Here is a 26,926-nt window from a genome sequence, read left to right as displayed (position 1 = left end):
GCTCGAGTAGAGAGGCGAGAGAAAAACGTGTGCAAGGTCGGGCAGACCGCTCGATCAAGAATGTCCCGCACGGTGTGAGTCTTGTTGGAGCGTTGGCGCGGGCGGTGGAACAAAATGGCGCGTAATCTAATCAGATTTTGCGGATCAGGGTACGGCGCAAACTTGGAAATCTTACGAAAGCAACCTTGAAGGGCTGCATCTCCGGCGTTCGACTGGCAATTTTGGCTGTTCCCACACTCAGACTCTTCTGGATCACTGCTAGCTGCTGGAACTCGCGTGAGAGCATATTGAGGATGTCCGCCACGCAGGCCAGCGGCATGCGCGTCAACGGCAAGCAGTGGCATCAGCCACGTAACGCCTTTCGACCAGCTGCTGGTCAGACGAGCTACGCAAAACGGGTGGCCAGAGAGTCAAAGGCGGCAGAGATCAAGAAGGTGGAGAAGGAGATGAAGACGGCAAAGGAGGAAGAGCGACAAGTATGTGGTTACAACGGATCGCCTCAAGCACTATCTCGCAGAGCGTACTGACTGATTCGTAGCGCCATGTCCAAGCAATCAAAGACCGCCGCGCTGCAAAGGAAGAGAAGGAACGATATCAGCAGATGGCCGAAAAGATGCACAAGAAGCGCGTCGAACGACTGAAGCGTCGTGAGAAGCGCAACAAGCTACTGAAGTCATGAGGAACCTGCGCGAGCAGTGACATTCAGTGTCACAAACACGTCAAAATCAGAATGGCCTGAGAAAAACCTATACTCGGCTTGAAAATTCATTCAACAGTGCATTCGACTCCTACTCAGCATAGTCTCCACCGCCGAGTGGGCACTTCCCTAGGCTGCGCAGTCTTGACCTGACGGGAGGCTTCAAAACGATGGAGAGTGACCACTGTTATCAAGAGAGACATCAAGCCTGGGAGATGTTTGGCCAGCCTATCTAGCGTTGGCCAAATTGTACGCCGGCTTCAGTGGTTTTTCTTCGTGACAGGATCATCAGTGCTTTGCCCGGCTGGCAATGGGTTTCGTCGGGTTGGGCACATCTTGGGGTAAAGAATGGTATTGTCCGGTTGATCAGGAGAAGGATCGGTCCCACATGAATCCGAGCAGAGATATTCTCCGTCTCGCAGTAATGTAGCGATGGTTTAGGATAGGCGGGAGATGCCATAGATACATGTATCTCAAAAGAAGACCATGACTAGCAGCAAGCGGCATGCTTGCTCTCTTCACACTTGCAGCTTTCACCCAACAAGTGCATGGTATAATTTATTTGACTTTCTTGTCTCCACTGCACCTCAATCTCCGTCAAGCATTGTCTTCTCTGCGCATACGACAGCACCGAAAATATTGCTACAGCATGGCTCGCGGCATATTCATCACGCGCAGAACCAGGAAGCGCCGCGCAAGCGAGATTCGAAAGGCGCCATCATCCATTCTTGCAAGATTGGAACGTCACGCTTGTCGCACCATGGTCCATGGCGCAGCCTCGCCGAGCCTCGCCGACGACGACATGCAATTGACAATGCGCCTTCCACCGCCAGCTCGCTCTCGGTGCAGGCGATGTGGCTGCCGGCAGCAGAAGGACACGAGATAGCAGCAGCGGATGTTCGAGGCCTCTCTGACCGCACATCTGTCGGGCCGTAGTGTATGCAACGAACGTGAACGACGCCCTGCCGAGCCGATTTCTTGTGCAACATCCATGTCCGGCGAGGACCAGACTTGCTTTCGGTACGCGGCAACACTCTGGTTCGTTCGCATCGCGTTTCATTCAACCAGGCCTATCTACACCCAATGCCCTCGAAAAACGTCCGACTGGATCGTTCACGTACGTGAAGCTACAGTGCCATGCCATGCCATGCTACACGAGTCGCATTTGAGCTCGGCATCTCCTCGACATCCGCCACTAGTCCTCTCTGTAACCTTCTTCTGGAAATAGAGCGACACAAACTTCCAGGCTAGACCCAGCGTATCGTCTGCACGAGGAGGGAGTGTCACAATCCTCAGCAGTACGCCGGGCTCGAATGCAACGCACGATTCACTGCCTGGCAAGTGCGACTCAAGGCCTCGAGAGATCAGCCGCCACGCAGACGAAGCACACTTGCCCATTCAGGTCCTCAGGAATAATCTCGATGCACTACTACATACGGAGACTAGTGCACGGCTCACGAAGCAAGAGAGTTCAGAACCATCTCGCGGAGTGCACAGCGCGATCCTCGCTGTACTCCATATTCATCGTAGTGGCGCCAACGGATGTGGTAGACGATGTACTAGTAGTAACGGCCTAACGGGCCCGATCAAAGTGCAACTTACGAGTTCGACCCTCCCAAGTAAGATATCCTACGACAGCTCTCTCTCAGCTCTCTCAGCTCTTCGCAACCTCCTACCTTTTCTCTGTGCTCCATCCCCATATCTCCTCGGGCTACACTTTTGACTCCTCAGTGACTGGTGCCAATTGACAGTCGAGGTGGTTGGCAAAGAAGCAGAGCAAAATGGGTCTTGTAGCCTGGCTACAGTCTCTACGCGGCAAAGCCAGGGAAAACACCAGCCCTGTCTCCACTTCATATCAACGAAACAACGAGACAAGATCAAGCACGCAATGGAGGAGCGGTGCAGAACGACGAACTCCAACTCCTACACAAGCTCAGTATGACGCCGAAGTGACATCGCAGAAAGCTCGTCGAAGAAGTAGAGGTATAAGCTTATCTCGGCCAAAGTCCCTACATAACAGCAAGAATCGGCGAAGCTGGTTTGGTGGAAAGCCTGGTGAGAATGAGGATATCCCTATGGTGCCAAGGCTGGTAAGCATGGGCGACCAGCGACATCAGCAAAATGCTGGACGAAGAGAAGTAGGCGTTGCTGCACTTCCAATGCCATCAGACGGCAGAAATCCACGGCCGATCATCAGTCGAGCCTACAGCCGCAAGGAGGACGAACCGACGGCTGGTGAGCGGGAGCTAAGGAGAAGGCCTTCGTGGTTCAATAACAGAACGACCGTGGAGGCCCTTCCAGCCCTGCCAGCTGCCGTTCCAATCAGTGTACCAATACCATCCAAGCAATCCACATCGACGCTCCCAGCAGACAAACGGCGAAGTCGAGCTGCATCAATCAAATCAGTCAACAGCACTAGGTCAAGGAAGAAGCGTTCTTCCTTCTGGGCTTCGTCCAATCCTGATGACGAATCAGAATCTGATGTTCCTCCTGTGCCGGCCCTCGTTCGCGGAGCCTCAACAGAGTCGAGTTGTAATGAGTTCTCAGATGCCAGCGATGACCGCCGCAGGACTGTGCGCAAATCGACAAACGGCGAAGACGCCAAGCAGCGACCACTCAGTACCGCGTCGCGAAAATACGTGCCCAAGTCTGCGGCAAAGGGTTTCTTACAGTCAACCAATGGTGCCTCAGACGAAGCTCGCGAAAGCTTCAGACAGTCTTTCCATTTAGAGGATCAGGCCGACATGGTTTGCTTGACTGATGAGCAAAGATTGGAATGGGCCAAATTGATGGAGCGGGAAACCAAGCTTGAGGATCCATTTGAGTCGACGGAAGATGACAAGAACCACAAATTCTCCAACTCTCAGGCTTTGGCTGCGCTTGAATTTGGTATACGGTAGTAGACCTACCATTTTTGATGCGAATTTCATGATTATTACTGCGATGGCAGTGGCATGGAGCGAGGAGTATCTGAATTCAATAGAATCAAGCTGACCGATTGGGTTTTCAGCATCAATCGCCTATGTATAGTGTCTTTCAATGCAGATGTCGATCATAGCTCTCGAGCATGTCTTTGAGATTCCGCAAATCATTAATTTATCAACGACGTGTGCAGCTCTGGTGAAGATGGACCCAATTTAGCCGAGCATCATCTTTACCCGGCTTCCGGTTTCCTTTAGCCAAGGGTGTTGACGGTACATCGAATGCCGAAAGGTGGCGTTGTTCTGGAGTGGCAGCATGGAGACTGAAATTTCATCAGAGAGCAGTCAACGAGAGCGAAAAGTATGGGCCGAGACAACGATTTCGAAGGGAAAGTTATTGCCATAACTGGTGGAGCTTCTGGTGCGCGAGTCTGGACCCAAGAATGGGAGAGAGTCTCTGCTGATTAGATGATATTTTGCTTTCAGGAATTGGACTGTCTACTGCACAAATCCTCCTCTCCAGAGGCGCCAGAGTTGCAATCGGCGATGTCGACGATGCAGCAATTGAGAGCGCGACCAAGTCACTTCAGCCTGCTGACAGGGTCCTGATCACCAAAGTCGATGTTTCGAATCGTGGCAATGTGGACTCATGGATCAAAGCTGTTGTTGAGAAATTCGGCAAGCTGTCTGGAGCCGCCAATTGTGCGGGTGTAATTGGAAAGCACCATGGCACGAGAAAGGTCGAGGAGTTGGAAGATGACCAGTGGGATCTGATCATGGCTGTCAATCTTACAGGTAAGCAAGTTCTCAAGAGCTTCTGATGCCCAATGCTTATCTGGCACATAGGTATGATGTACTGCATGAGAGCACAGCTTCAAAACATGCCAGGGCCTGGTAGTGTTGTCTGTGTCAGTTCTGTTCAAGGCACATTGGGATTCGCGAAACATGCTGCATACGCCGCAAGCAAGCACGGGATTCTAGGTCTCGTTCGAAGTGCAGCGAAAGAAGTGGGCGAGCGGAATATCAGAGTCAACGCTGTGACGCCAGGATCCATTCAAACGCCGCTCATGGACAAGCGCAATGCTCTTGAAGGTGTAGATCCGAACGACCACGCAGTCACGCCAATCAATAGGATGGCGCAGCCAAGTGAGGTAGGCAATCTCATTGCCTGGCTTTTGAGTGATGAGGCGACGTTCGTGAGCGGCGCTACGTATGCTGTGGACGGTGGTTGGGCTTGTTGACGTTGATATAGCAGTCTTGGTAGTGTTGGCATATGCGCATAGTGAATCATTTGAAGCACTTCTCGGTCAAATGAGCTTGTAAACGTTTACCAAGATTCAATGCATTTGCTCAAGACTGTGGTTGAGCTAGCTTGATATATCCCTCATCGTCGTACACCAGTTCCCGTATCTTGGCAGAGCGCAAGTGATTCTTGCCAGATATCGACGAGTCGTGATAGCATAGATAGAGCTTGTCTCTGAACTCTACTATCGAATGATGAGTCGTCCATCCTTCCACGGGCTCAAGGATTCTCCCCGCGTAGCTAAATGGACCCATCGGAGAATTTCCGATTGCGTACGCAATGTAGTGAGTGTCGCCTTTTTCTTCATCAGTCAATTTGTTCCTGTTGCGAGTCTTGGACGATTGATCTTACCTGTGCTGTAGCTGAAATAATATTTCGAGCCGCGCTTGTGAACCCAGGCTGCCTCGAAAAATCTTCTGTCGTGTTTCGATGCGTGGATTGGCTTCCCATCAGGGTCATTGATAACCAGATCATGAACACCATCTACGAAACCCTTCATGTCTTCGGTCAACTTCGCAACTCGTGGCATCAATGCAGGCCCATTACCGGAGGCTTCCATTGTTTCGTATGCTTTTGCATCGAAATGCCCGGATTTCCAGCATTGCAATTGACCTCCCCATATTCCACCAAAATAGAGGTAGGCTTGATTGTCGTCATCAACAAGCACAGCAGGATCAATGCTGTAACTTCCTTCAATTGGCTTGGGCTCCGGCTTGAATGGACCTTCAGGCTTGTCGCTGATAGCAACGCCAATTCGGAATACACCATCATAGTCTCGAGCAGGAACTAGTCGAAGCAGTCAGTGCCACTGTAAAGAGGAAACAGCATTGGACCTCACAGTAAAAGTAGTATTTGCCATTTTTGAATGCGCAATCCGGAGCCCACAGCTGCTTCTCTGCCCAGGGTACATCGTCGAGGCCAAAAGCTTTGCCATGCACTGTGACCTTCTCTCCTATCCCATCCATTGACAATACATGGTAGTCGACCATGTCATACTGGCTGCCGTTGTCGTCGTCGGGAATACTCGTGCGTCTATCGTGCGAAGCATAGATGTACAGGCGGTCATTGAAGACTCGTCCACTGGGATCTGAGCGATTTCAGCCATGTTATCCCAACCGATATCATGGTTCGAAGCTTACCAGCGAAGAAGTCGTCTTGAACCAAAGCGTTCACATGTGCCATGGTCAACAGATCAGGGTCAGGAATATGGTGCGGCTTTGCAATCGAAAGAGCCAGCAACAGGCATTATGTATATGTTCAATCGAGGTTGGTATTAGCCTAATGTGCTGCTTTAAGCAGCAATGCATATCTCGTGGACTGCACGCGCATCCATAGCCCCGAGCATACGCCAGAATCACCCTTCGTAACCGCAACGTGTCAAGCTCTTTCCACAGCGACTCACGCCTAGGCTTCAACAGCCATTATGCGAACGATAGCGAAGAGGCGTTTCAGGAGGCTGTTGCGATCAGGTCGATGGTCCGGAGCGAGGGCGATGGTACTGTTTCCGGTCGGCGGTGCTACACACTCGAACAATGGTGCTGCATCTTATCGTCGTCAATGTCCAGAAACTCATCCCGGGGCTGAAGACATTTTGTGCGACGTCCGCTGAAGAAATTTTGTGCGACGTCCGGTTTGAAATTGACAGCTCGCAACAGTCCGTGCGTGTGCGCTGGAGAAGACCTGATGCTCCACCACCGCAATGCCAGTGCCCATCCTCTACAGTAGACGGTCGACGCGCCAGAGTCTCCTCCCATGGCCGCTCTTGCATTCAAGGTTGACTTGTAAGTGGCTTGGGGAATGTCTATGGAAGAAGAATTCCACCAGCCAAAGGTCATTTCGAAACGACTACTATCACTAACGTGGCACTTGCATATGACAACTACCCGTGAACATTTCTCGCGCACGCTGCCGTAATATCCTAGCCTACGCCACGAGCTCACACGGTGCGCTGAAACCGGGAAGACGCATATCCTGGATCTTGACAAGACCAGCATACCGAAATGTCCTCGCACGTGCCTTGGCAGCGCGAGGCCTACAAAGATCAATCGCCGCCGACCTTCTGATTCGTGTCATCACCCTCGATAGGACTGTCTTTCTTTTCCTGGCTTTCGTCGTTCTCTACATCCGTTGATCGGATACACTCTCGCTCATTCACGCCACGCCCGGCACAACACTCTGGAAGTCTGCAACAACATCACTATGATGAAGGGAGCAGCACTGGCATTCGTGCTGTGCGTAGCAGCAGCACCTGTCGACAATGACAAGCGACAGTCTGACTCCATTCCCTCTCTGAGCCTGCCTGCTGGTGGCGGCTCTGCCCTTCCAACCGCTCTCGGTGGCCTCGACTCTGGCGGCACATCAGGCTCCAATGCCTTGAATGGCTCCAGCGGACTTACGGGACTCACAGGGCCCTCCTCTGGCACTGATCTTGGTAGCAGCGGTCTCACGGGCGTAGGCGGCTCATCGAACAGCCTTACGCCTACCACAACACCGTTCAAGAAGCGTCAACATCTCAGCGGTCTTGGCTCTGGCACAACGGGCGGTGTTGGATCCTTGACCTCGGCTTCCTCTGGCTCCTCGGGCTCGTTCGGAGGACTTGACTCTGGCTCAACCTCTGGACTCGCCGGATCGACTGGTTCAAGCGGCTGGACAGGCGCCTCAAGTGGACTTACAGGACTTGCTGGCTCTTCTGGAAGTGGCCTGACCGGCCTAAGTGGTTCGTCCAGCAGTCTTACGCCAACGACAACTTTTGGCAAGCGTCAATTCGGCTCTGGCACATCTGACCTTAGTGGCCTGACTTCCGGCTTTTCTGGCTCGTCTGGAAGCTTTGGTGATCTCTCTAGTTGGGGAGGGTCCACGGGGACATCTACTGGCGATCTTGGCGGTCTCACATCAGGGACCTCTTCTGGATCGACGTCTGGCTCCAGCAGTACATCCAGTCAGTCGGTCGTCGTTGAGACTGACAAGTACAATTGAGGCTAATTGAGAACAGCAGCAAAACCGTCCCCAGCGGCAGACGGGAGCTGCAAAGGTATAGAGCCAAGATCTTCGCATGAAGTTGGGCTAACTCATATTGATAGCCATCTCCCTGCTCTTCGCTCGAGGCACTGGTGAATCAGGTAAGTTAGCAATCAATAATTTGAGTGCACCGCGATGTCTGAGATCTTTGCTGAACTCAAGAATCAGGCACGATGGGCACGGTCATTGGTCCTCCTCTCGCAACTGCCCTCGCCAACGCTGCTGGCGCCGACAAGGTTTACTCTGAGGGCGTCGAATACGCTGCCAGCTCTTCTGGAAACACCAACATGGGCGCCGACGGTGGAGCAGCAATGGCCAAACACGCCCAAGCAATTCTTTCATCATGCCCAGACACCAAGCTCGTGCTATCAGGCTACTCACAAGGCGCTATGGTAAAATAACCTACCTATCTGGCATGGTAATAATAAGCTAAGGTAGAGATTTAGGTCGTCCACAACGCGCTCTCCTCGCAGGGTCTGGACGGAAGCAAAGTTGCCGCAGTTGTTGCTTTCGGCGATCCATTCAATGGCCAGGACTTCGAAGGTGTGGATGCGAGCAAGTGTAAGGAGTTTTGTGGAAGCAGTGACTTCTTATGCTCTAGCGGTAAGTGTTGATATTCATCGTCTTCGAGGGAGAAGGTTAAGCTGACGACTGTGCAGGCGGTACGACAGGTTCCGGCGGCCATGTCAGCTACGGCGGGGATGCTGAAGCTGCTGCGAGCTTCATTGTCCAGGCTGTGGGCGCCTAGAAATCTGGTTCTTGTTCGTGCATATGATGGTTCGGCTGTGCGTAGCACCGCCTGACTGCTATTCGGATTATCCTCCGCTGATGTGACTCGGTCTCGCTATTCAGCATGGCTAGATATTTCTTGATTCCTGTAGAACAATTCCACAGAGGGATCCCGCCGAGCTGGGTGACTTGAACAACCTTGTCAATTTCGTGCCTAACATCAGACACGAGAGGACGACTGCCTGTAATCCGCTGACCGGCTTCCTCGTATGAAAGCAAGGCTATGTGGGACTTCCGATGCTGGATGGCGAATTCAGGTTCTGCTGCAACACTTGCATCAACGCCAAATTTTGGACCGGAGCAGGGTATCTTCGCATCAAATCACTAAGCCAACCCGAAAATAACACCAATCAATCCAAGCCGGAAAAGTTGAAAGCAGGTGCGCTACTTGAAGGGCCTTTTCCTCTCTTCCTCTTCTTGCGCCTTTTGCGATTCTTTCCCTCGTCGTCACTGCTATCCTCAACGTCTTCATCCTCGTCACTATCCGCATCGCTATCACCAGCAGGTCTCTTGATTGTCACACCTTCTGCTTCCTCGTCCTCATCCTGCTCGCCAGCAACAGCTTCTCTCCAAACCTTCAAGCTCTGCCCGCCACCGCTGATCATGCGACCCTGCACATCAAAGCTTAGAGCGACAACTCCCTCCATTTCATCGTGCTGCACCTCGCCGACCACTTTGTTCATGCCCAACCTGACGAATCTCACTTTTCCATCGCCTAGTCCGACCGCTATTTTCTTGCCAATACCGCCAATACCATCAGGAACGTGTGTCATACAATCCAGTGTCTCTTTCTCGCGACTCACGATGATTCTCTCGTCCTGATCATCCCATTGTCCCTTCTCCCATAAGCTGATTACTCCATCGCCCTGTCCTGTAACAGCTTTTTCACCCGTGGAGCCTGAGGACTTCTTGAACGGGAGACCAGTGACGTAGAGACATGACAGAAGTAGTTCTTCTTGATCTTCAGACTTGGCGAGGACACCGCGGCGAAGGTCTGTGAGAGCAAGAGTGGTAGATCCGGTGGTAATGCACTGCTTAGAGAATCCTGAAGTCGAGGAAGTGGATGGCGGAATGGGAGCCAGAGAGGAGATGTAGTCCGTATGGGGATGGTAGGTCTGGGAAGGCTTGGTGGAGAGGAAAGCAGTCTTGGGGTGCTGTACGGGAAGGCTTGGTGCTGGATTGCGCAAGTCGTAGAGATGCAGGGCGCCTGAATCGGTGGAGAGTAGGAGGGTCTGCGGACTCAGTGCGTGTACGACTGTGGGAGCGTCGACTTCTGCGCGCGAGGAGGATGCATTGGCATTGGCAACCGGTATGGAGAGCTTGCCAGTGACTTTGCCTGTCTCGCTGTCGGCCGCCTTGACGATTCCATCGGTGCCCGCAGAGTAGAGCTGCGTGCCGTCGATGCTGTATGCCAAGCAGCGGCAGCTCCCCTTGTGTCTCCTGGTAGTCCACATGGTACCAATGACATTGCCTCCATTGCTCCCTCTTCTCAGTAGGCCGGTGGGTGTCGGCTCGATTGGGATGTCGTCGTGCTCGCCAGGAATGCGAAGCGTCGCGACATGGCCGCTGGTCAGGCCGACCGACAGCAATGGCTCGCTTGGGTGGACGGCCTGGGCGAACAGCTCCGCCTGCAACGGCAGCGAGCACAGGTTCTCGAACATCATGAAGCCATGCGTCGTCAACGTCAATGCATTCCGGCGCCAGAGGGATTGAGGCAGGTAAATTTCGCGGCCAGTGCATCTCCAGGCGACGGGATCGGCCGGCGGAAAGGGTCTGCTGCAGCCTGCAGCTTTGATTGAATTTGGCCAGGGACAGTCTTCCACTGACTTCCAGCGAGCAACATGGGTTTTACATGGGAGCTCACCGTCCGCCCCGCCCCGCCCCGCCCCGCCCCGCCCCGCCCCGCTGCGTTCCTGTACCTGCAGGCGCAGGCCCATGACGTGCTGCAGCTCTGAATACTGGAGCATGCACATCGCCACATTTCGCGTAGATGCACTGCACTGATGCTGCAGGTCTGTGTTCTTCCTTCCCTTCCCCTGAAGCCGCCGGCGAAGTGACGATGGTTGTCCGGCGAGTAGCACCTCCTCCTCCAAAGCAGAAGCAGATATCCTTCGGATGTAAGCATCGGCGACATTCGTGCAAGCATTGGCAATGCACGTGGCTCACCGCGTCCAGACTGTGATACTGTGAAAGGCGAACGTGTCTATCCCCCTCCCCCTCCACCTCCGACCATGAGCGAGAGTGATCTCCTCCCCGAGCAGTTGCCGCCACCGCCACCGCCACCGCCACCACAGACCCAGGCTAAAGCCAGCTCACGTCCCAACGATCTCGGCGATATGTACTGCAAAGTGACCTGCCACCCACCGCTTGGGCAAGCCACCACCATCTCCAGGCATCAGAGTGCATTGGACTTTGTTGTCTTGCTGGAGACCGGCTCCGAAGCGGTCGACTTGAGCCAAGCCCAGGTCTGCGTCTGGCACAACCATGGAGGCCATCACGATTGGGCAGAGCTCCATCTCAAGCCCTCGACGGAGTATGAGGAAGTTCTGCTCCTAAACCGACCTTCCACCCACCGAGTTAGACGAGAGTGGTTCACCGCTCACCTGTCTGGATCTCCCAAGCATGGACAGGCAGTATCTTTCACGCTCAAGTTCCTGCTGAAGAATGATCAGAACTGGAGATGGGTCAAAGACCTCACCGGCATTGAGGACGGCGAACTTACTTATCAGAGCACTGACTACGGAAAGCATTCCGCCTACGATCTCAATCACTGGTTCAGTGATATCAGCAAAGACATCAAATGGCAAAGCGAGAAGCCGGATACAGACGAGACCTATCTCTATTCATTGACTGCACCTGTCATTCCCGCAAAAGGTCCGGATTCAGGCTGGCAGCATCATCAGCTTGGAACGCCATCTCACGTCACGAGGTGGTTCAGCTTGGTTCGATTGTGGTCGCCTTGGCTGGCTCCAAGACAAGGAAAGGGTAAATTCGAAGTCGACAAAGATGCCGTCCTGATCTCATTTCTGCGCTCCGATGGCCTGCATGTGGTTGTTCTGGGCATTAGTGGTGTTCAGGACGTGGTGACAACGTTTTTCAACGATAAGAGCGGAAACGTGATCATCAAAGGCCGCAACGATAAGACCGAAGCCGGAACAAGCACTACTCTGGTGGCAGTGGCCAACAGCTTCGAAGTTGCAAACGCAGCAGTATTCTACCATGCTCGCAAAGTCGTTGCTGCCAACGGGTACAACGAGAACGATGCGGAAGTGAAGACTCTCCTGGACCCCATGAAGCCCGACTGGCTGGAGGAGTGGTATGATGGCCTCACATATTGCACTTGGAATGGCCTTGGACAAAACCTGACGGAGCAGAAAATATACGATGCCCTTGATGCCTTAGCAAAGGAGAACATCAACATCACAAATCTCATCATCGACGACAATTGGCAAAGTCTTTCCAAAGGCGAGACTCAATTTGTCCGTGGCTGGTCTGATTTCGAGGCGAACGCCGATGGATTCCCCAAGGGAATGAAACACACCACAACCGAGATTCGCAAACGTCATCCTAATATCAACCATATAGCGGTCTGGCACGCACTTTTAGGCTACTGGGGAGGAATTGACCCTCGAGGCTGGATCGCCCAAAACTACAAGACAATCCAAGTGGAAAAGGAGCCAGGCGTGGCAGGTGGTATCTTCACCGTCGTCGCTCCCGAGGACGCAAGCAGGATGTACAACGACTTCTATGCTTTCCTTTCGGACTCTGGTGTTGATTCGGTCAAGACCGATGCACAATTCTTTCTTGACCTTCTATTACATGCTCCGGATCGTAGAGAAATGATCACGACATACCAGGATGCATGGACGATCGCTCACCTACGACACCTGAGCTCAAGAGCAATCTCTTGCATGAGCCAGGCACCGCAAATCTTATTCCATTCGCAACTGCCTCAAAACAAGCCAAAATTACTGGTACGCAACTCTGACGACTTCTTCCCTGAGGTCGCCGCGAGTCACCCTTGGCACATCTTCTGCAATGCCCACAACTCGCTCCTCACGCAGCATCTGAATGTTCTTCCGGATTGGGATATGTTCCAGACGAGTCACGAATGGGCTGGCTTCCATGCAGCTGCCAGAGCTGTCAGCGGAGGCCCGATCTACTTCACTGATACTCCAGGAAAGCACGACATCTCGCTCATCAAACAAATGACAGCGCAGACTGCCAGAGACAAGACGGTCATCTTGAGGCCGAGTATCGTTGGAAAAGCCATGAATCCTTACAACGAGTATTCAGCCCCCACTCTCCTGAAGATAGGAACCTACGTGGGTATGTCGCGTACCGGCGCCGGTATTCTTGGTATCTTCAATGTCAGCAAGCACCACTTGTCCGAATTCACAGCTCTTGACGAGTTTCCTGGCACCGAGGAGGGAATATACGTGATCGGATCTTTCACAAGTGGGCAGATTTCCATGTCTGCTGCCAAAAGAGGTCAAAAGCACGCACTTGTTGGTATTGAGGTAGAGCCTCAAGGGTGGGACATTTTGACTGCATACAATGTACAGACCTTCGAGCTGAAATCTTCTCCGAAGAAGCCTGTGGGAGTCGCCGTGCTCGGTCTTGTGGATAAGATGACTGGTTCGGCGGCCGTCACAGGTTATGATATCTATGTTGAGGACAATGGGAGATTGAGGATTTGGGTCAGTCTGAAAGCGCTTGGGATGTTGGGAATTTGGATCTCGGAGCTAGAGAGCAAGAGTATCGAGAATGACTTCCTTGTTCTGATCTTTGGCAAGCCGATTGGGGTGGACTGTGTCAAGAAGAGTGGTAAGGATGCGAGACTTCTGGAGATTGATGTCGAAAAGGCGTGGCGTGAGAGTGGAGAGAAGGCTGGGTGGAGCAATGAGGTGACTTTGGAGGTGTTTATGCATTGAGGAATGGTGATATGATGACGTTGCATAGTCGTATCCTTCTGAGAGCGGTTGCTCAAAAACGAAGAACTGCCGTTGAAGGGCCATACCAGGAGAAGAGTTGAAGAAGGACGCAGTCATCCAGTAGTAGGGGACACAATAATCACAAGTTCACATAATAAGTAGCCCCGGCCCCCATACTGCAACTATCAGAAGTGACCGGGATTGCGGTTGGGGGTGCGAGATTGGATTGGAGGAGAATTTTAAACTAACGATGCCACTTCAGTCTTCACGCATGCAACATCAGAAATGCCGATCGGACGGGCCAGAATGGAAGTTGGAACGCATTCGACTGTCCACAGAATTGGAGACAGTAAAATCATGCGGCTCTGTCGTCGCTCATGCAACTCAATAATCTCGAAGGCCACGCGGCAGTCAGGATGTGGTCTTCTAGACGCGCTTGTTTGAACGTATTGTTCATGCTTCTGTCCACCGCAGCTGCGGAAACGATCGTATCTTCACGCAACTTTCACGGCATCCTCAATGCTGACTCTGGTGTCCTTCAGTCACTCAAGCCAGCATCAGACGACTCCTTTGACTTCTCGCCTTCCGATTATTTTGCCTTGCGCAACGGCGTTGGCAATTACCACACTGGTGACCTGACAGCACGCTGGCGAGTCAAAGGAGAGGCAGAATGGCGGGAAATTGACACCGCGAAGAAGAGGGATATCAAGCCACACTCGACTGCCGGTGGACATGGGCTACTTCACACGACTTTCGACAATGTCTTCCAAGATGCAGCGAAGCACTTCAGCCTCAGCCGAGATTGGTCCATCGTGGACGATGATCTTGTTCTGAAGGCAACGGTACAAGCAAAGGACTCTTCCACCATTGAAGTTGGTGCTTTTGGATTTCCAATCGAGTTCAACAATATCTTCACGAACAGAACTGCGGGTAACACAACGGCCAGGTGCGTATTGCTGGATCCATACATTGGGCTTGACGCAGGATATGTTCAAGTGACCCGGCTAACAGGGACTGGGCCGAATCTCATCGTGACTCCTTATAGCAAGCACTCCAGGTTTGAAGCATGGCGCTTCTTGGACGAAGACCCGAAGCAGCCTACCGGCTACCAGACTCAAGTGTTCGAGGGCATTTATTCGTGGCAAACGCTTACCAAGGCCTACAAAGAGCGAGAATGGAATGCTTCAGAACCATGGAACGAGCCGACGTCTCTTACGCTTGCACCTGGAAAATCGGTATCTTTTGCGCTTCGATTCGGGTTGTCGAAGACCACTCACGATATCGAGGATGCTGTTGCATCAAAAGACGTTCCGGTGGCCATAGGTCTTCCTGGCTACATTCTCCCAACGGATATGGATGGTCAATTATACATCAACTCGAAGGCAGCTGTCGGCTCTATCGAGGTATCTCCTCCTGGCGCTCTGACAATCACTGAGCAACCGCCAAAGAAGAGGTGGAAGGCATACACAGTAAACAGCCATGATGGCGCCTTTGGACGTGTACGTGTGACCATCAAATACAGTGACGATAGAACACAGAGCGTACATTACTTTGTGACCGACACGCAAGAGAATTCAAGCGACAAGCTTGCCAAGTTTTTGTTCGACAAGCAGTGGTTTAACGACACGTCTGATCCATTCCATCGCGCTCCGTCCGTGATCAGCTACGACTATGAGGCTGGCAAGCAAGTTCTGCAAGACAGAAGAGCCTGGATCGCCGGAGTGTCCGATGAAGGCGGCGCTGGCTCGTTTGAAGCAGCTGCTATGAAAGTTGCAGTCCGACCGACCAAGGATCAGGTCCACAAGTTGGAAACAATGGTTAACACCACTGTCTGGGGCTGGCTTCAGGATAAGACCTCCGACAACAGCACCAATCCTCCTACATACGAATACGGCGTCAAGCGTAGCTTGTTTTACTACGAGCCAAAATCATTGCCCAACTACAAATACGATCCCTCGATCGGCTGGAATGCCTCTGTATGGAATAAGTCTGAGGCATATGCTATCTGGCGAGCATACGATTACGTTCATGTCAGTGTAATTTATTGGGCACTCTACAATGCCGAGCTGGTCGTGCCGGGAATTCTAAGCATTAATAACGCTACGTGGTATCTCACTCAAGCATATCGAACTGTAATAGCTTCCCAAGCAGACAACGTGGCATATTGGTATTATGGCCTGATGGGAGAAACAATATGGCTCTCCATTCTCGAAGCCCTCAAGGCAGAGCAGCTTACATCCGAAGCACACAAGTTGGAAGCCGCGATGAAGGCACGACAGGACGACTGGGCCACAAAATCGGAGCCTTTTGGTTCGGAGATGGCTTGGGATTCCACAGGACAGGAAGGCGTCTATTTCTGGTCGAAACACTTCAATGACAGCAAGACCGTGGAGAAGACTCCAAATTCCATCCGCGGCTACATGCCTGCTGTGGCACATTGGGGCTGGAATGGCAATGCTCGACGTTACTGGGACTTCTCATATGCTGGCAAGCTACACAGAATAGAGAGGATGATTCATCATTATGGAAGGTGAGTTCGTGTCTAAAAGAAATCGCTCGCTGAACAGATTGCTGATTCAAAACAGTGGTCTGAACTCTCTACCATTGCTAGACTCGTACAAGTACAACAAGGAGCCTGCTGGACGGGCAGCCTTTCATGATCTTCGTGTGGCTTACGGTGGCCACATGGGCCCACTTTCGAACATCAACAAAGAGGGATTTGGAGCCATGGCTTTTCATTCCTTTCCTGAAACGCTGAAGTGGGATGCATACAGTGGCGACTACGGACCAAATTTCCTCGGACATATCCTCGGTGCTTGTACGATACTTGTGAATCATCCTGACTTCGGCTGGACAGTCTTTGGCGGGAATATGAGACAGAACGGGTATGGAGATGTCATCACTGTGGAGCCTAAAGACAGTGTCAAGAGGAGGCTGTACATTGCTGATATGGGATTGAAGGTGGAGATCGAAGCTGGCATCATCGAAAGCTTCACGTACACTCCTTCTACTCAATACTTGGAGATCAAGCTTGACCAGAAGGATGAAAATGGTGCCGAAATGACGGCCTTGAAGTTGGAAGATACGCTCGGGATGGGGTTTGGAACCAACATCACCGAAGGCCTCAAGCGTACTCGTGACCTACAGCCAAGAAATCCAGATGGGAAGAAGGCACGAATCGGCTTCGAAGTGCAACTCCCAGCCACGGTGAAGCTCGAAGTCGCAGATGGAAGACTATTGTGCCCTTTATGAAGTTTATGTAGCAGCTGGCCTGAACACAGCGAAACACATGGTTGTCAAACGCCGAATAGAAAGGCATCTCAGGTCGCCCCATGGGCCAGAAGTTGCACGGCAGATGACAGCCAAGCAACTGCCGCGACGTTGAAGCAACTCTTTCCTTATTTAGAAACCTCGCTACGTATGCTCATGGTTTCCCCAGTTCCCCCCACCTTCCCCACAAGATCCATCCAGGAACAACCGGCACAATCGGGGCAACCAGTCGAGGACTTTTGCCGCCCTTTCGATCGCCGCTCCGTAACTGAGAGCGCGCTTGAGAATTACGGATTATCTAGAACGAGATAGTCTGTTTTCAATCGATAATATGGAAAATACGTTAGCCCTCTCTCTATATAGAAAGTTTCAAGTCAATACGTTCGTAGTCGTCGCGTGGCGGTAAAGTCGTGATTCTTATACTATCGTTTGGCTCTTCGGACGCAAGCTTCAGTTGGTAAAGCTTTATACTAATAAAAGGACGGCGGATTTTACGATACCATAGAATCTCTCTACTTCCATCCATGTCATAAGTGTGTAACGTCGACTGCGTTCTACTGATTCGAGATTATAGTCTGTCGAAGAGGGGAGCGCAGAAGTCCGCGACGGAAAAGTGTACGGTAAGCCGGCACATGGTGAAGGCAGATAAACATCTGCCGGCCAGGGATGGACAACCATGCATAAAAACCACATGGCCAATTCTCCGCATAACCTTTGCGCCTGCAGAAAGACGCCTCTTCGCACGCTCTTGTCTTCTTGCTAGCTCATTCAAGTTGCGATATACAATGGCTTCAAAGGAAGAAACGATTCACCTGGAGCGGGTCTCGGACGCGAAGGCTACGGATGAGAACTACAGTCATCATGCTGCTATCCAGCCTAATGTCACTAACCTCGACGATGAGCATATTCAACTCACCTGGAAGTCATGGGTTGTCGTATTTATCTCCTGCTTTGCGGTCTTTTCGCAAATTATGGTTGTCGTCGCCGCAAGTTCGGTCATCGCGTTCATCGTCCGCGATTTGGGCGTAAATAACAGCGGGTGGATTATCCAAGGACCACTCCTCATGCAGAGTGTGCTGTCGCCATTTATGGGTCGACTCAGCGACGTTCTGGATCGAAAAATGCTTTCTGCTGTGCCACCGCTGATAGCTTTTGCTGGAGCTGTGATCTCGGCGAAAGCCAATTCAATGGGTATGCTCATTGGAGGAGGAATTCTGATTGGCACGACACTTGGTACGCAGTGCAGTCGTGCAAATAATAGCCGACTTCGCTGAGCTGACGTTGAACCCAGCCACAATAAGCATCGTGCAATCCATTCCCTCAGAAGTCCTTCCTATGAAGTATCGCCCGTTGGCGAATGGACTGGCTTTCTTCGGTATGCCAAAGGACACTGATGATGTTAAAGATTCATGCTGACATCCTGTGTGCTACCCAGCTGGCGCAACCGGTGGTCTAGTAGGAGGACTTGGTGCCGGGCATATGACAAATCTCAATCCGGGTGGTTGGAGAAACATCTTCTGGGTTCAGGCGGCTTTCCATCTGGCAACCGCGGCAGGCTTTCTATTCTTCTACTGGCCGAAAAAGAAATCTGATTACCCTCGAATGACATTGAAAGAGTACATCTGGGCTATAGATCCAATTGGAAGCGTGCTCTTTGTCGTATCGGCCACGTTGATGCTGCTAGCCCTGGACTGGGCAGGAGGAGCATATGCCTGGAGTGATGCGCATGTCGCTGCGCCTTTGGGAATCGGGCTGGGTGTGCTCGTGCTCTTCTGTCTATACGAGTGGAAAGGACGAAGCGATGGGATTGTCGCACATGTTTTCTTCCGAGACTCACCGAATTTTGGGCTGAGCTGCTTCGCTTTTGGTAAGTCTGATGGGTACACGCCGCTCATGATGCCCTCGCTGATCTTGTGTCCGCGTCAAAGCCGTCGAAGGCTGGATCTTCTACTCCGCCGTAAATGCTATCGTGCCGCAAATCATGCTCAACCTGGGCTTCGCAACGAATTCATGGACAATATCGATCAGGCAACTAGCATATTCGTTTCCCACTATCACTTGCAGCATACTGGTAACATGGTACGCCACTCGATACAAGGACCTCAAGTGGCCGCTGATGGTCACTTTCGGTATCTTCCTGGTGGTCACTGTTCTATACGGCTGTATTGTAAGTGTGATCACGGTAATTTCACTGCACAGTCAGCGCGCATCTCGCTGACGTTCAATGAATAGAGACCTGACTGGAAGGATGTGCAACTTGGCATGAATGTCATTGCAGGTGTCGGCCAAGCAGGGCCATTGACGTTGATCGTCGCTTTGGTACAATTTACGGCACCTCATAAATACTTGTCCACGGCAACTGGCCTTGCGTTTTCGGCTCGTTCCATTGGCGGCGCTTTCGGTTCGGCCGTATTGGACGCTATAGTCAATAACAAACTAGGCGAAACGTGGGCAAAGAACGTGTCAGCCGCAGCAATTAAAGCGGGACTGCCTTCATCCTCGGTGGCTGCCTTGCTTGCAGCGATGACCTTGGGCAAGAGTCCCGCTGGCATAGCAGGTATTACCCCCGAGATCATGGCTGCTGCAACACATGCGAGCGAATGGGCATACACACGAGCATACCGCCTTGCATGGTGGTCTATTTTCCCATTCGTCGTGATCGCCATGGTGGCGATTTGGTTTTTGAAGGACGTTAAAGACCTGATGACGGACAAGGTAGAGGCAACGGTTGAGAATATCGAACATTCGACAAAGGTCGAGCAGGCATAGAGTTTGGCTCACATGCTCGAAGTCGGGATTGCCTGCTGTTGCCCTTCCGTCATCATTATAACCTTGAATCTTGAGCAATTAGCATCTACGTACCTCAGCTATCAAGCCAGCGTTCATGATTGAAGCTCGCCGATGCCTCCGATAGTCATGGTCTTGATCGTGGTATATTCATCGATGCCATATTTGCTACCTTCGCGTCCAAAACCAGAGTGTTTCACGCCTCCAAAGGGTGCAGCTGGGTCGCTGATGAGGCCTGTGTTGATTCCGACCATGCCGAATTGAAGGGCCTCGGCGACTCGATAACATCTCTGGATGTTTTTGGAGAAAAGGTAACTAGCCAAACCCACGTCGGCAGAGTTAGCCAATTCAACGACCTGCATTACGTCTGGTCAGCAGCTGTCTGACGAATGATCGTTCTCTGATGTCGCCTACCTCCTTCTCTGTCCTGAAGGGAAAAAGCGCGGCAACAGGACCAAAAGTTTCTTCGCATGAAATCTTCATCTCTTTCGTCATGTCGCGAAGTACCGTAGGCGCATAGAAGTTGTCGCCGAGATCTGGAAGTCTTCGGCCTCCCGCCAAAACAGTAGCGCCATGTGAAACTGCGTCCGAGACATGGTCTTCGACCTTGCCAACAGCTCGATCATGGATAAGCGGACCGTGAGTCACACCGTCGTCGAATCCATGACCAACTTTGAAAGACTTCACCTTTTCAGTAAAGGCTGTTGCAAACTCTTCGTATATGCCGCTTTGCACGTATATACGATTCGCGCAGACACAAGTCTGGCCGCTACTGCGGAACTTGCTAGCTATAGCGCCATTTACGGCGCTCTCGAGATCGGCGTCATCGAAGACTATGAAGGGCGCATTACCACCGAGCTCCCAAGACGTTTTCTTGCTGAAGAGATCGCAATATCAGCCAGTGTTCATATATGCCTCGTGCTCATCGGACTCACAGGGTATCGGCGGACTGCTTTAGCAGCAGTTTGCCAACGCCGGTCGAGCCAGTAAAGGAAACCTTGCGCACATCGTTAGAAGAAGTTATCGCTTGGCCGACCTCCGGGGTATTATCGAGAGATGTGACAATGTTCACAACACCAGGAGGCACGCCGGCACGCTCTCCCAACTCCATAATGGCTGCAGCGGTAAAGGGTGTCTCTCCTGGCGATTTTGCAACAACAGCACAACCAGCAGCCAGGGCTGGTCCTATCTTTCTGGTGATCATAGCCGCGGGAAAGTTCCAGCTTGATACCATATTAGCCTTCAGAGGACACGGGAAAAGTGTAGGCGGCTTACGGAGTGATCAAACCACACACGCCCACTGGTTCTCTGCTTGTGAAGACTCTGTTACCAGGCACACTGGCCGGTATGGTGTCCCCATAAAGCCTGGGCGCCTCTTCGCTAAACCACAGGAAGAAATTCGAGGCATAAGTGACTTCACCTTGCGCATCCGCAAAAGGCTTGCCATTCTCCCATGTAATTAACTTGGCCAGATCCTCTGAGTTCTGCATCATGAGATCGTACCACTTCCTCAAGATGGTAGCCCTCTGACGAGCCGTGGTCTTTCTGAAAGACTTGAGAGCTTCCGAAGCTGCTTCAATGGCTTCATTGGTATCGTGCTTGTCCATTTCGGGCATGCTTCCAATCTTCTGGTGCGTAGCCGGATCGTACACATCGAATGTCTTCCCGCCTTTAGCCTGCACCCATCTGCCATTGATGTATGATTCCTGCTTGAACAAGCTCTTGTCCTTCAACTCGGGAACCACATGCTGTCTTCTGGAGGCAGAGCTGGACAGCAGTCTCACATGGTTGGTGCGTCTGATTTGCGTGCGGACGACCGGCTTCGCGGACAGTTTGCTGAGTATGGCCTTCATGGTAGGCGATGACGATGGCTTCCACCGGCCATTCTCAAGCTTCACGGCATGGACGAGACCTGACTTTGCACTCAATGTGGATTGTGGAGCCAGCTGCCGAACAAGATCCGAAGGTCCGAACCGCAGCTTCGACGACACGACGACATCTCCTCTTCATCTGAAACAACGTGTCGGCTCACCCATGGGTCCTGGCAGCGCGTCGCCAACGTCTTCAGGAGATCGCCATCGTGAACATGCGCGTCCAATCTGGAAGTCTTCGCCGGTGGAGGTGCATCTCAAACCCTCCCCCAGCGCCTTGCTGCTTGTGTGGTCGGAGCACATTGCACAGGAATCTATGTGGACCGGAATCTATTGATGAGGACGGCTAGATCTATCAAGCAGCCATCCGGAATGCTTGCTGTGCAATCAGCACCCTTCCCTGGAAGAGCAGCTTTTGAAGCGTCGCGCCCGCACCGTCGTCGCTCTGGCACGACACAAAAGGCGAATCCTCCTACCATGCCTGATCTGGACCAACTACGGAATTATGGATTGCAGGTTGGGGACAGAGCGCGCTCACGCGACACGGATTGTAGTATCTGTCGGGTATGTGTCTTGAGTTATATATAATACGGCATTCTGGATGTATGCTGATTCCTCGCCAGGAACGTGTCAAAGATCCTGTCGTGACAGAATGCCAACATGCTTATTGCTTTGAATGCATTCAGCAATGGTTACGTCGCAGTATACAGTGCCCGGACTGCAGACGTGGTCTGCATAAAGAACGGGTTGGGCCCCGAACCGCAGCACCGACACTGACGCCCCCTCCCACTGGGCCAGCACGATACTCAAATATGCATTGGGTTGCAGATGCTGTCCCAGACAGTTTTGCTGTACAAACACCAAGCATACACTCTCTAGCCACATCTCAGAGCACTCCTTCCTTGCGATCCGAGGCCACTCGGCAGAATCGTATGTCTCAGGCTTCGTCACAGCCGTCAATTGCAGAAAGCGAGTCTACTTCATCTATTCAGGAACCCACTTCGGCATCCTCATCGTCGTCATGGTGCTTACAAAGGCGCATGCCCCTTCGGAACAGAGCTGCTCACCCAACTGGTCTTTCCGGCATGTCGAATCCCTCTACCGAGTCACTGTGCTCTGCTCAAATGAGGCGAAAACTTCTGTACAACACTGCAAAGCATCTACCTCCTATATATATTCCGCAGCAGGCCTCGGCACAGCCGATCCTATATCCGCCATCACGCAGTAAGAGCCATAACGACCTTGCAGCGGAGTACAGAAAAGGCTGCGACAGTCCACAGCCCGCTCGCAGACGACTCATCACCGTGGACGCCGAGGAGATGTTATCGAAGATGTGGCAAACCAGCTCCATGATGGCAGACAGCATGCAAATCACGATTCGTTGTCGGGCCATGGCCAAGTGCGCGTGGCGTGAGTGGCGCGAATTCCTCGAGGCAAACGACGGGAGAGATCTATACGCGGAAGATCTTCTAAAAGCACTATCGAGAACCTTTGAGCGAATGGTCTGTGAATATGGTTGGGCTGATGACTGGCGTCTTCTGCCGGAGCCTTTCATACACATGATGAAGAAGACCGCGAAAGCTGCGGTTGGCGAGTACAAATGAGGATCCGGGTTGATGATCACCATGACGCGTTGAGCTTTATATCGATACCCACCAAGCAACGACTTACATGATATTTATGATACGCCTACAGTAATTATGTATAACTACATGTACTACAGTACAACCTTTTTCCAACCACGAAAATTAGTCTTTCATGTCTTGGCCATCAGGCTTGAGCACAATGCAGTGCTTGCCCAACGCCTTGCTACTTGGCGATATCGATGTGCAACTTATTTAATACATGTAGCCCGTTACTGCTTGCACATTGGCTCTATGTCTATGTTCTCAGTGAGTGACACCTTTCGGGCTAGCCATTACACCCTGCCAGTGAACTTGTTCCTCGGCAATCCTCTCACACCCACATCGATCATGAAGAGGGCGCCCTGGTATTTAGTGCTCCAGGGATATTTCTCCGGCTCCTCCTCCGCCGCTGTGGTGATGAAAAGCTGGGTGCCGCACAGTTCAGGACAAGTCACACACCTTGTCGGAAGTTTTACTTCGGCGACAACTTCACCTCGAGGGCTCACTCTTACTACTTTGCTGGTTCCGAAGCAGGCGACCCAGAAATGACCCTCCTCGTCCCGGCAATGACCATCCGGCACACCGCCTTCATATGGGCATGTGAAGAACGCTTTGCCTTCAGGTGAAAATTCTCCGGTTTCCGGGTTGTATGGGTATGCCATAATCTTACCAGAGGGAGAATCAGTCAGGTACATGGTCTTGTTGTCTGGTGCCCAGGACGTTCCATTTGGAATTGTGACACCTGCCAAGGTCAGTAATTGCCAAGCCATCATGATGTGAGCAAAGGACGTATTGCTGCGGATCTCTGACCTTTCTTGACTCGATGGATGCTCAGATCTGGATCAAGTCGGAATATAATGCCTAGTGCGTTCACTCCATGAGTGCCTGGGCATGGAAAATAAAATGCATGACATCCCACGCACCTTCGTCTGTAAAGTTTCCACTTCCCACGATTGCCGGATCATTCATGGCTCCGACGTAGAATCGACCTTTGATGTCAACAGCCCCATCGTTGGACCGCATGCGCTCTGCTAGATTTTTGCCTTTGCCTGGTTTTCCTCCGTTGTCGTCTTGTCGCTCGGCCTCGGTCCACATCTCCTTGATGATCCGGTGCTCACCGGTGTTCTACCTCTAGTTCAGTCATCGTGCTCTATTGCCGGCAGATGTCATGCTTACTTTATTAAATAGCCCATAGCCGGTCTTGCCGCCAAACATGAACTCTGTCTCATTGCCTTCGATGTCGGCTGTAGTACCAATAGAGTACTTAAGATTCCACTGTTTGTGAGAGGATGGGCCTTCGGAGAGTTTGACGGTATGTAGCTTCTCCTTGACAATGTCTACGAAGCGTAATGTGTCTCTGTCCTTCTCCCAGAAGGGGGCCTAGGACTCTCGATCAGTAGAGTTTGATGAAGCTAGGATCTGCTTTTCGCACCTCTCCAAGTCCACAACCTAGATCGAGATAGGGCTCGCTGATGGTGTAGCGCTTGACGTCTGGCATCTTGAACGGCGTCGTTGTTTCCGAGGGCCAAAGTACTGTACCTTGTGCTCGCTCTCTGGCTAGTCGTTTGAGATGATGCAGTGGCCGCTGCCGTTCCGGTTCCCCGGGCAAGCCAAGCCAGCAAGCACGTGTGAACTTCACTGTGAAGAAGACGTGGAGCGGCCGCCAAGCATCACCACGACATCATCATTGCTGTCCACCTTCCGAGGCCTTCAAGTTCTTCACGACTGTCTGCAATTCTCCCCATCAATACTACTTGGGCGACATGGCTGGGTGGCTGGTAGTGATGCACGGAAACCGTTCGCAGATTGCGCCGCATACCATCTTGCTGAATCCTTGTCTTGCGACACTCTTGGGTCCGCCGGTACACTCCCACTCTTCACCCTGTCCGTACTACGCCATCGGCCCTCTGTCATGGAGAGCCAGGCCAAATGCGTGGCGCCCTGTCAGAAACAGAGACCGCACATCACTAGTTCGCCAAACATTGCATTTGTTTGATTGTTTGAGACGCCAATAACGTCTTCTTGACGTGCATACTGCTACACCAAGACATGCATGCAGCTGTGCTACTTCACTGATGCATGCTGCTCAGACATTCTTGATGGCACCGTCTCTTCCGTCATAACCTACCGTAGCTTAAACGCCACTCACGTCCCCATCTCTCGCTGGCCGGTGACATACATCCCACATACGTCTCAAACAATGGTGGCTGTCCGGGGGAGGACCTGATACGGGCCGATGAGGCATGCCGCATGCCATGGCTTTTGTGACACCAGCACCAGGTTCTTTGGTACCGAGGCAGACAAGGCTGTGAAGATCCGGTTCGTAATCACTTCACCCACGCGTCTCATGCTGGTCAAACGTGTGTCGCTGGTCTCCTTGTGGATCTGTATAAACGCTGTGTCTGAAGATCTTGTCAAACATGCAAGCCACCACGCCATGGTTGGTGGGACAGTCTGTCCCTGCGTATGGGGGGCATATATTCCCACGCTACATACGTAGATGGCACTCACGCCCGAGCGTGTGCGACCGCAGACTGCTGCGCGATATCAAATTGGAGAGGCATTGTTCGTCCACGGTGCTCGCCTTTACTTGAACTCGCGTACTTACAGATGGCGTGGGGCATACGTCCTCTCCCGCTCAGCAATGTGAATCAGGAAGGTGAAATGCGACCACGGAAGGCTAGAAGAAAGGACGTGTGCCACTGGTACCGTGGTGCGCTGTTTTCTCCGGGAGTTATGTGCAGTTCTCAAATCTGGAGGATAATAATGACTGACATACCTGCCCACGCTATGATACCTAGTTATCATAACGTCCACCATGCATAAATCATCTGAAGGGATGATGGCTACATGGGTAGCCGGTGGCGGTTCTTCGTTGCTGTATCTACCGAAGTACCACCTGCTGGATCCTCACAGAACTAATGTACTGGCTCGTTAAGACGGTTCCGTCAAGGCACTACTACGATCCTTCGCCACCTGGGAACAACGATTCGATGCATGATACCGAGGAAGAAGTGTGAAGCTGCAGACCGAGGGCAAGTGTATCTGCCCTCTGCAATGATCAGAAAGTGGCAATCTATGTGCTGGATCGGATCTGTATCCTGTTCAGGAAGTGCTTGCATCAAGAAGCAGCTCTGAGAGCGCTTCGGCAAGACTTGGACTTTGCAGAAGCGTGTTGCATAAGTAGTGGACGGATACGATGAGACGATGAGGTGGGTAAGCTGGAGTACGTGCCGTTCTGTCGGCGCACGTCCACGTGGAAGTCATCCTGGTGAAGCAAGGGTAAAACGCCATTCAAGCCGAAGTATCGCAATCTTAGCAGTACAACAGTGGCATCACCGCTGTCGCCAAATGGCGCGAAAACAGGTTCCAAAGTCCGTCCGTAGTCGACAAAGCAGAGCGTATGGTCATAGTCTTTGCTGCCTGCACTTCGGTTGTTGTCAGACAGCATACGGCGCACACCACTTTCTTTACCTTGGCGTTTCATAGGCGCACGTGGCAGTGCGCTTACTTTCGCAGATGATGATGATGATGATGATGATGAGCCCGGCTGCCCGAGAGAATGCGCCGGCAGGGCCGGCACGCATGATAGTCGATGTAACTGCCCAGGTCGTGCGACAGGCTCTACATGTCTGCCATCGTACGAGCTGAGTCTCCTGGCGGCGGCTGGGAGTGACAGGATGTTTGGAAGGGGCTCACAGCGCCATATAT

At 52.1% G+C, this 26,926-nt stretch overlaps 12 protein-coding genes across 12 annotated transcripts; 7 read left to right on the top strand and 5 right to left on the bottom strand.

The window, feature by feature from the left end:
• Positions 1-60: 60 nt before the first annotated feature.
• Positions 61-1,181, top strand: MYCFIDRAFT_86137 (uncharacterized protein; the record flags this gene model as incomplete). The annotated part of the gene is made up of 3 exons (XM_007922464.1): positions 61-74; positions 263-476; positions 539-1,181. 3 exons carry the CDS (start codon positions 61-63, stop codon positions 677-679), a joined length of 369 nt encoding a protein of 122 aa, XP_007920655.1. The 3' UTR covers positions 680-1,181.
• A 1,612-nt stretch (positions 1,182-2,793) lies between these two features.
• Positions 2,794-3,597, top strand: MYCFIDRAFT_76297 (uncharacterized protein; the record flags this gene model as incomplete). Its single annotated transcript, XM_007922254.1, has 2 exons — positions 2,794-2,932; positions 3,173-3,597. The coding sequence occupies 2 exons, from the start codon at positions 2,794-2,796 to the stop codon at positions 3,595-3,597; spliced, it is 564 nt and encodes a 187-aa protein (XP_007920445.1).
• A 384-nt stretch (positions 3,598-3,981) lies between these two features.
• Positions 3,982-4,859, top strand: MYCFIDRAFT_25236 (uncharacterized protein; the record flags this gene model as incomplete). Its single annotated transcript, XM_007921494.1, has 3 exons — positions 3,982-4,039; positions 4,105-4,413; positions 4,465-4,859. The coding sequence occupies 3 exons, from the start codon at positions 3,982-3,984 to the stop codon at positions 4,857-4,859; spliced, it is 762 nt and encodes a 253-aa protein (XP_007919685.1).
• A 109-nt stretch (positions 4,860-4,968) lies between these two features.
• On the bottom strand, positions 4,969-6,012 carry MYCFIDRAFT_25149 (glycoside hydrolase family 43 protein; the record flags this gene model as incomplete). The annotated part of the gene is made up of 3 exons (XM_007921487.1): positions 4,969-5,216; positions 5,273-5,707; positions 5,760-6,012. Coding segments are annotated over 3 exons (936 nt in total), but the record flags the coding sequence as incomplete, so codon positions are not given.
• A 357-nt stretch (positions 6,013-6,369) lies between these two features.
• On the bottom strand, positions 6,370-6,756 carry MYCFIDRAFT_170480 (uncharacterized protein; the record flags this gene model as incomplete). Its single annotated transcript, XM_007923568.1, has 2 exons — positions 6,370-6,419; positions 6,447-6,756. The coding sequence occupies 2 exons, from the start codon at positions 6,754-6,756 to the stop codon at positions 6,370-6,372; spliced, it is 360 nt and encodes a 119-aa protein (XP_007921759.1).
• A 1,338-nt stretch (positions 6,757-8,094) lies between these two features.
• On the top strand, positions 8,095-8,687 carry MYCFIDRAFT_25802 (carbohydrate esterase family 5 protein; the record flags this gene model as incomplete). The annotated part of the gene is made up of 3 exons (XM_007921524.1): positions 8,095-8,331; positions 8,386-8,542; positions 8,599-8,687. Coding segments are annotated over 3 exons (483 nt in total), but the record flags the coding sequence as incomplete, so codon positions are not given.
• Positions 8,688-9,078: 391 nt separating this feature from the next.
• On the bottom strand, positions 9,079-10,389 carry MYCFIDRAFT_25322 (uncharacterized protein; the record flags this gene model as incomplete). The annotated part of the gene is made up of 1 exon (XM_007921499.1): positions 9,079-10,389. The coding sequence occupies one exon, from the start codon at positions 10,387-10,389 to the stop codon at positions 9,079-9,081; it is 1,311 nt and encodes a 436-aa protein (XP_007919690.1).
• Positions 10,390-11,064: 675 nt separating this feature from the next.
• MYCFIDRAFT_201709 (glycoside hydrolase family 36 protein) lies at positions 11,065-13,662 on the top strand (the record flags this gene model as incomplete). The annotated part of the gene is made up of 1 exon (XM_007923567.1): positions 11,065-13,662. One exon carries the CDS (start codon positions 11,065-11,067, stop codon positions 13,660-13,662), a length of 2,598 nt encoding a protein of 865 aa, XP_007921758.1.
• A 455-nt stretch (positions 13,663-14,117) lies between these two features.
• MYCFIDRAFT_26862 (uncharacterized protein) lies at positions 14,118-16,914 on the top strand (the record flags this gene model as incomplete). The annotated part of the gene is made up of 2 exons (XM_007921595.1): positions 14,118-16,192; positions 16,248-16,914. The coding sequence occupies 2 exons, from the start codon at positions 14,118-14,120 to the stop codon at positions 16,912-16,914; spliced, it is 2,742 nt and encodes a 913-aa protein (XP_007919786.1).
• Positions 16,915-17,717: 803 nt separating this feature from the next.
• On the top strand, positions 17,718-19,901 carry MYCFIDRAFT_201708 (uncharacterized protein; the record flags this gene model as incomplete). Its single annotated transcript, XM_007923566.1, has 6 exons — positions 17,718-17,753; positions 17,835-18,165; positions 18,224-18,307; positions 18,368-18,799; positions 18,861-19,099; positions 19,165-19,901. The coding sequence occupies 6 exons, from the start codon at positions 17,718-17,720 to the stop codon at positions 19,699-19,701; spliced, it is 1,659 nt and encodes a 552-aa protein (XP_007921757.1). The 3' UTR covers positions 19,702-19,901.
• On the bottom strand, positions 19,215-22,613 carry MYCFIDRAFT_71406 (uncharacterized protein; the record flags this gene model as incomplete). Its single annotated transcript, XM_007922131.1, has 6 exons — positions 19,215-19,736; positions 19,795-20,075; positions 20,134-20,596; positions 20,655-20,942; positions 20,995-21,486; positions 22,591-22,613. The coding sequence occupies 5 exons, from the start codon at positions 22,611-22,613 to the stop codon at positions 19,815-19,817; spliced, it is 1,527 nt and encodes a 508-aa protein (XP_007920322.1). The 3' UTR covers positions 19,215-19,736; positions 19,795-19,814.
• Positions 22,614-23,508: 895 nt separating this feature from the next.
• MYCFIDRAFT_26553 (Ca2+-binding protein Regucalcin/SMP30) lies at positions 23,509-24,713 on the bottom strand (the record flags this gene model as incomplete). Its single annotated transcript, XM_007921572.1, has 5 exons — positions 23,509-23,957; positions 24,026-24,088; positions 24,160-24,340; positions 24,392-24,595; positions 24,648-24,713. 5 exons carry the CDS (start codon positions 24,711-24,713, stop codon positions 23,509-23,511), a joined length of 963 nt encoding a protein of 320 aa, XP_007919763.1.
• Positions 24,714-26,926: the final 2,213 nt, after the last annotated feature.

This window comes from Pseudocercospora fijiensis (assembly GCF_000340215.1).
Source record: "Pseudocercospora fijiensis CIRAD86 unplaced genomic scaffold MYCFIscaffold_1, whole genome shotgun sequence".
Lineage (NCBI taxonomy): Eukaryota > Fungi > Ascomycota > Dothideomycetes > Mycosphaerellales > Mycosphaerellaceae > Pseudocercospora > Pseudocercospora fijiensis.
This window is presented reverse-complemented; position numbering and strand designations above follow the sequence as displayed.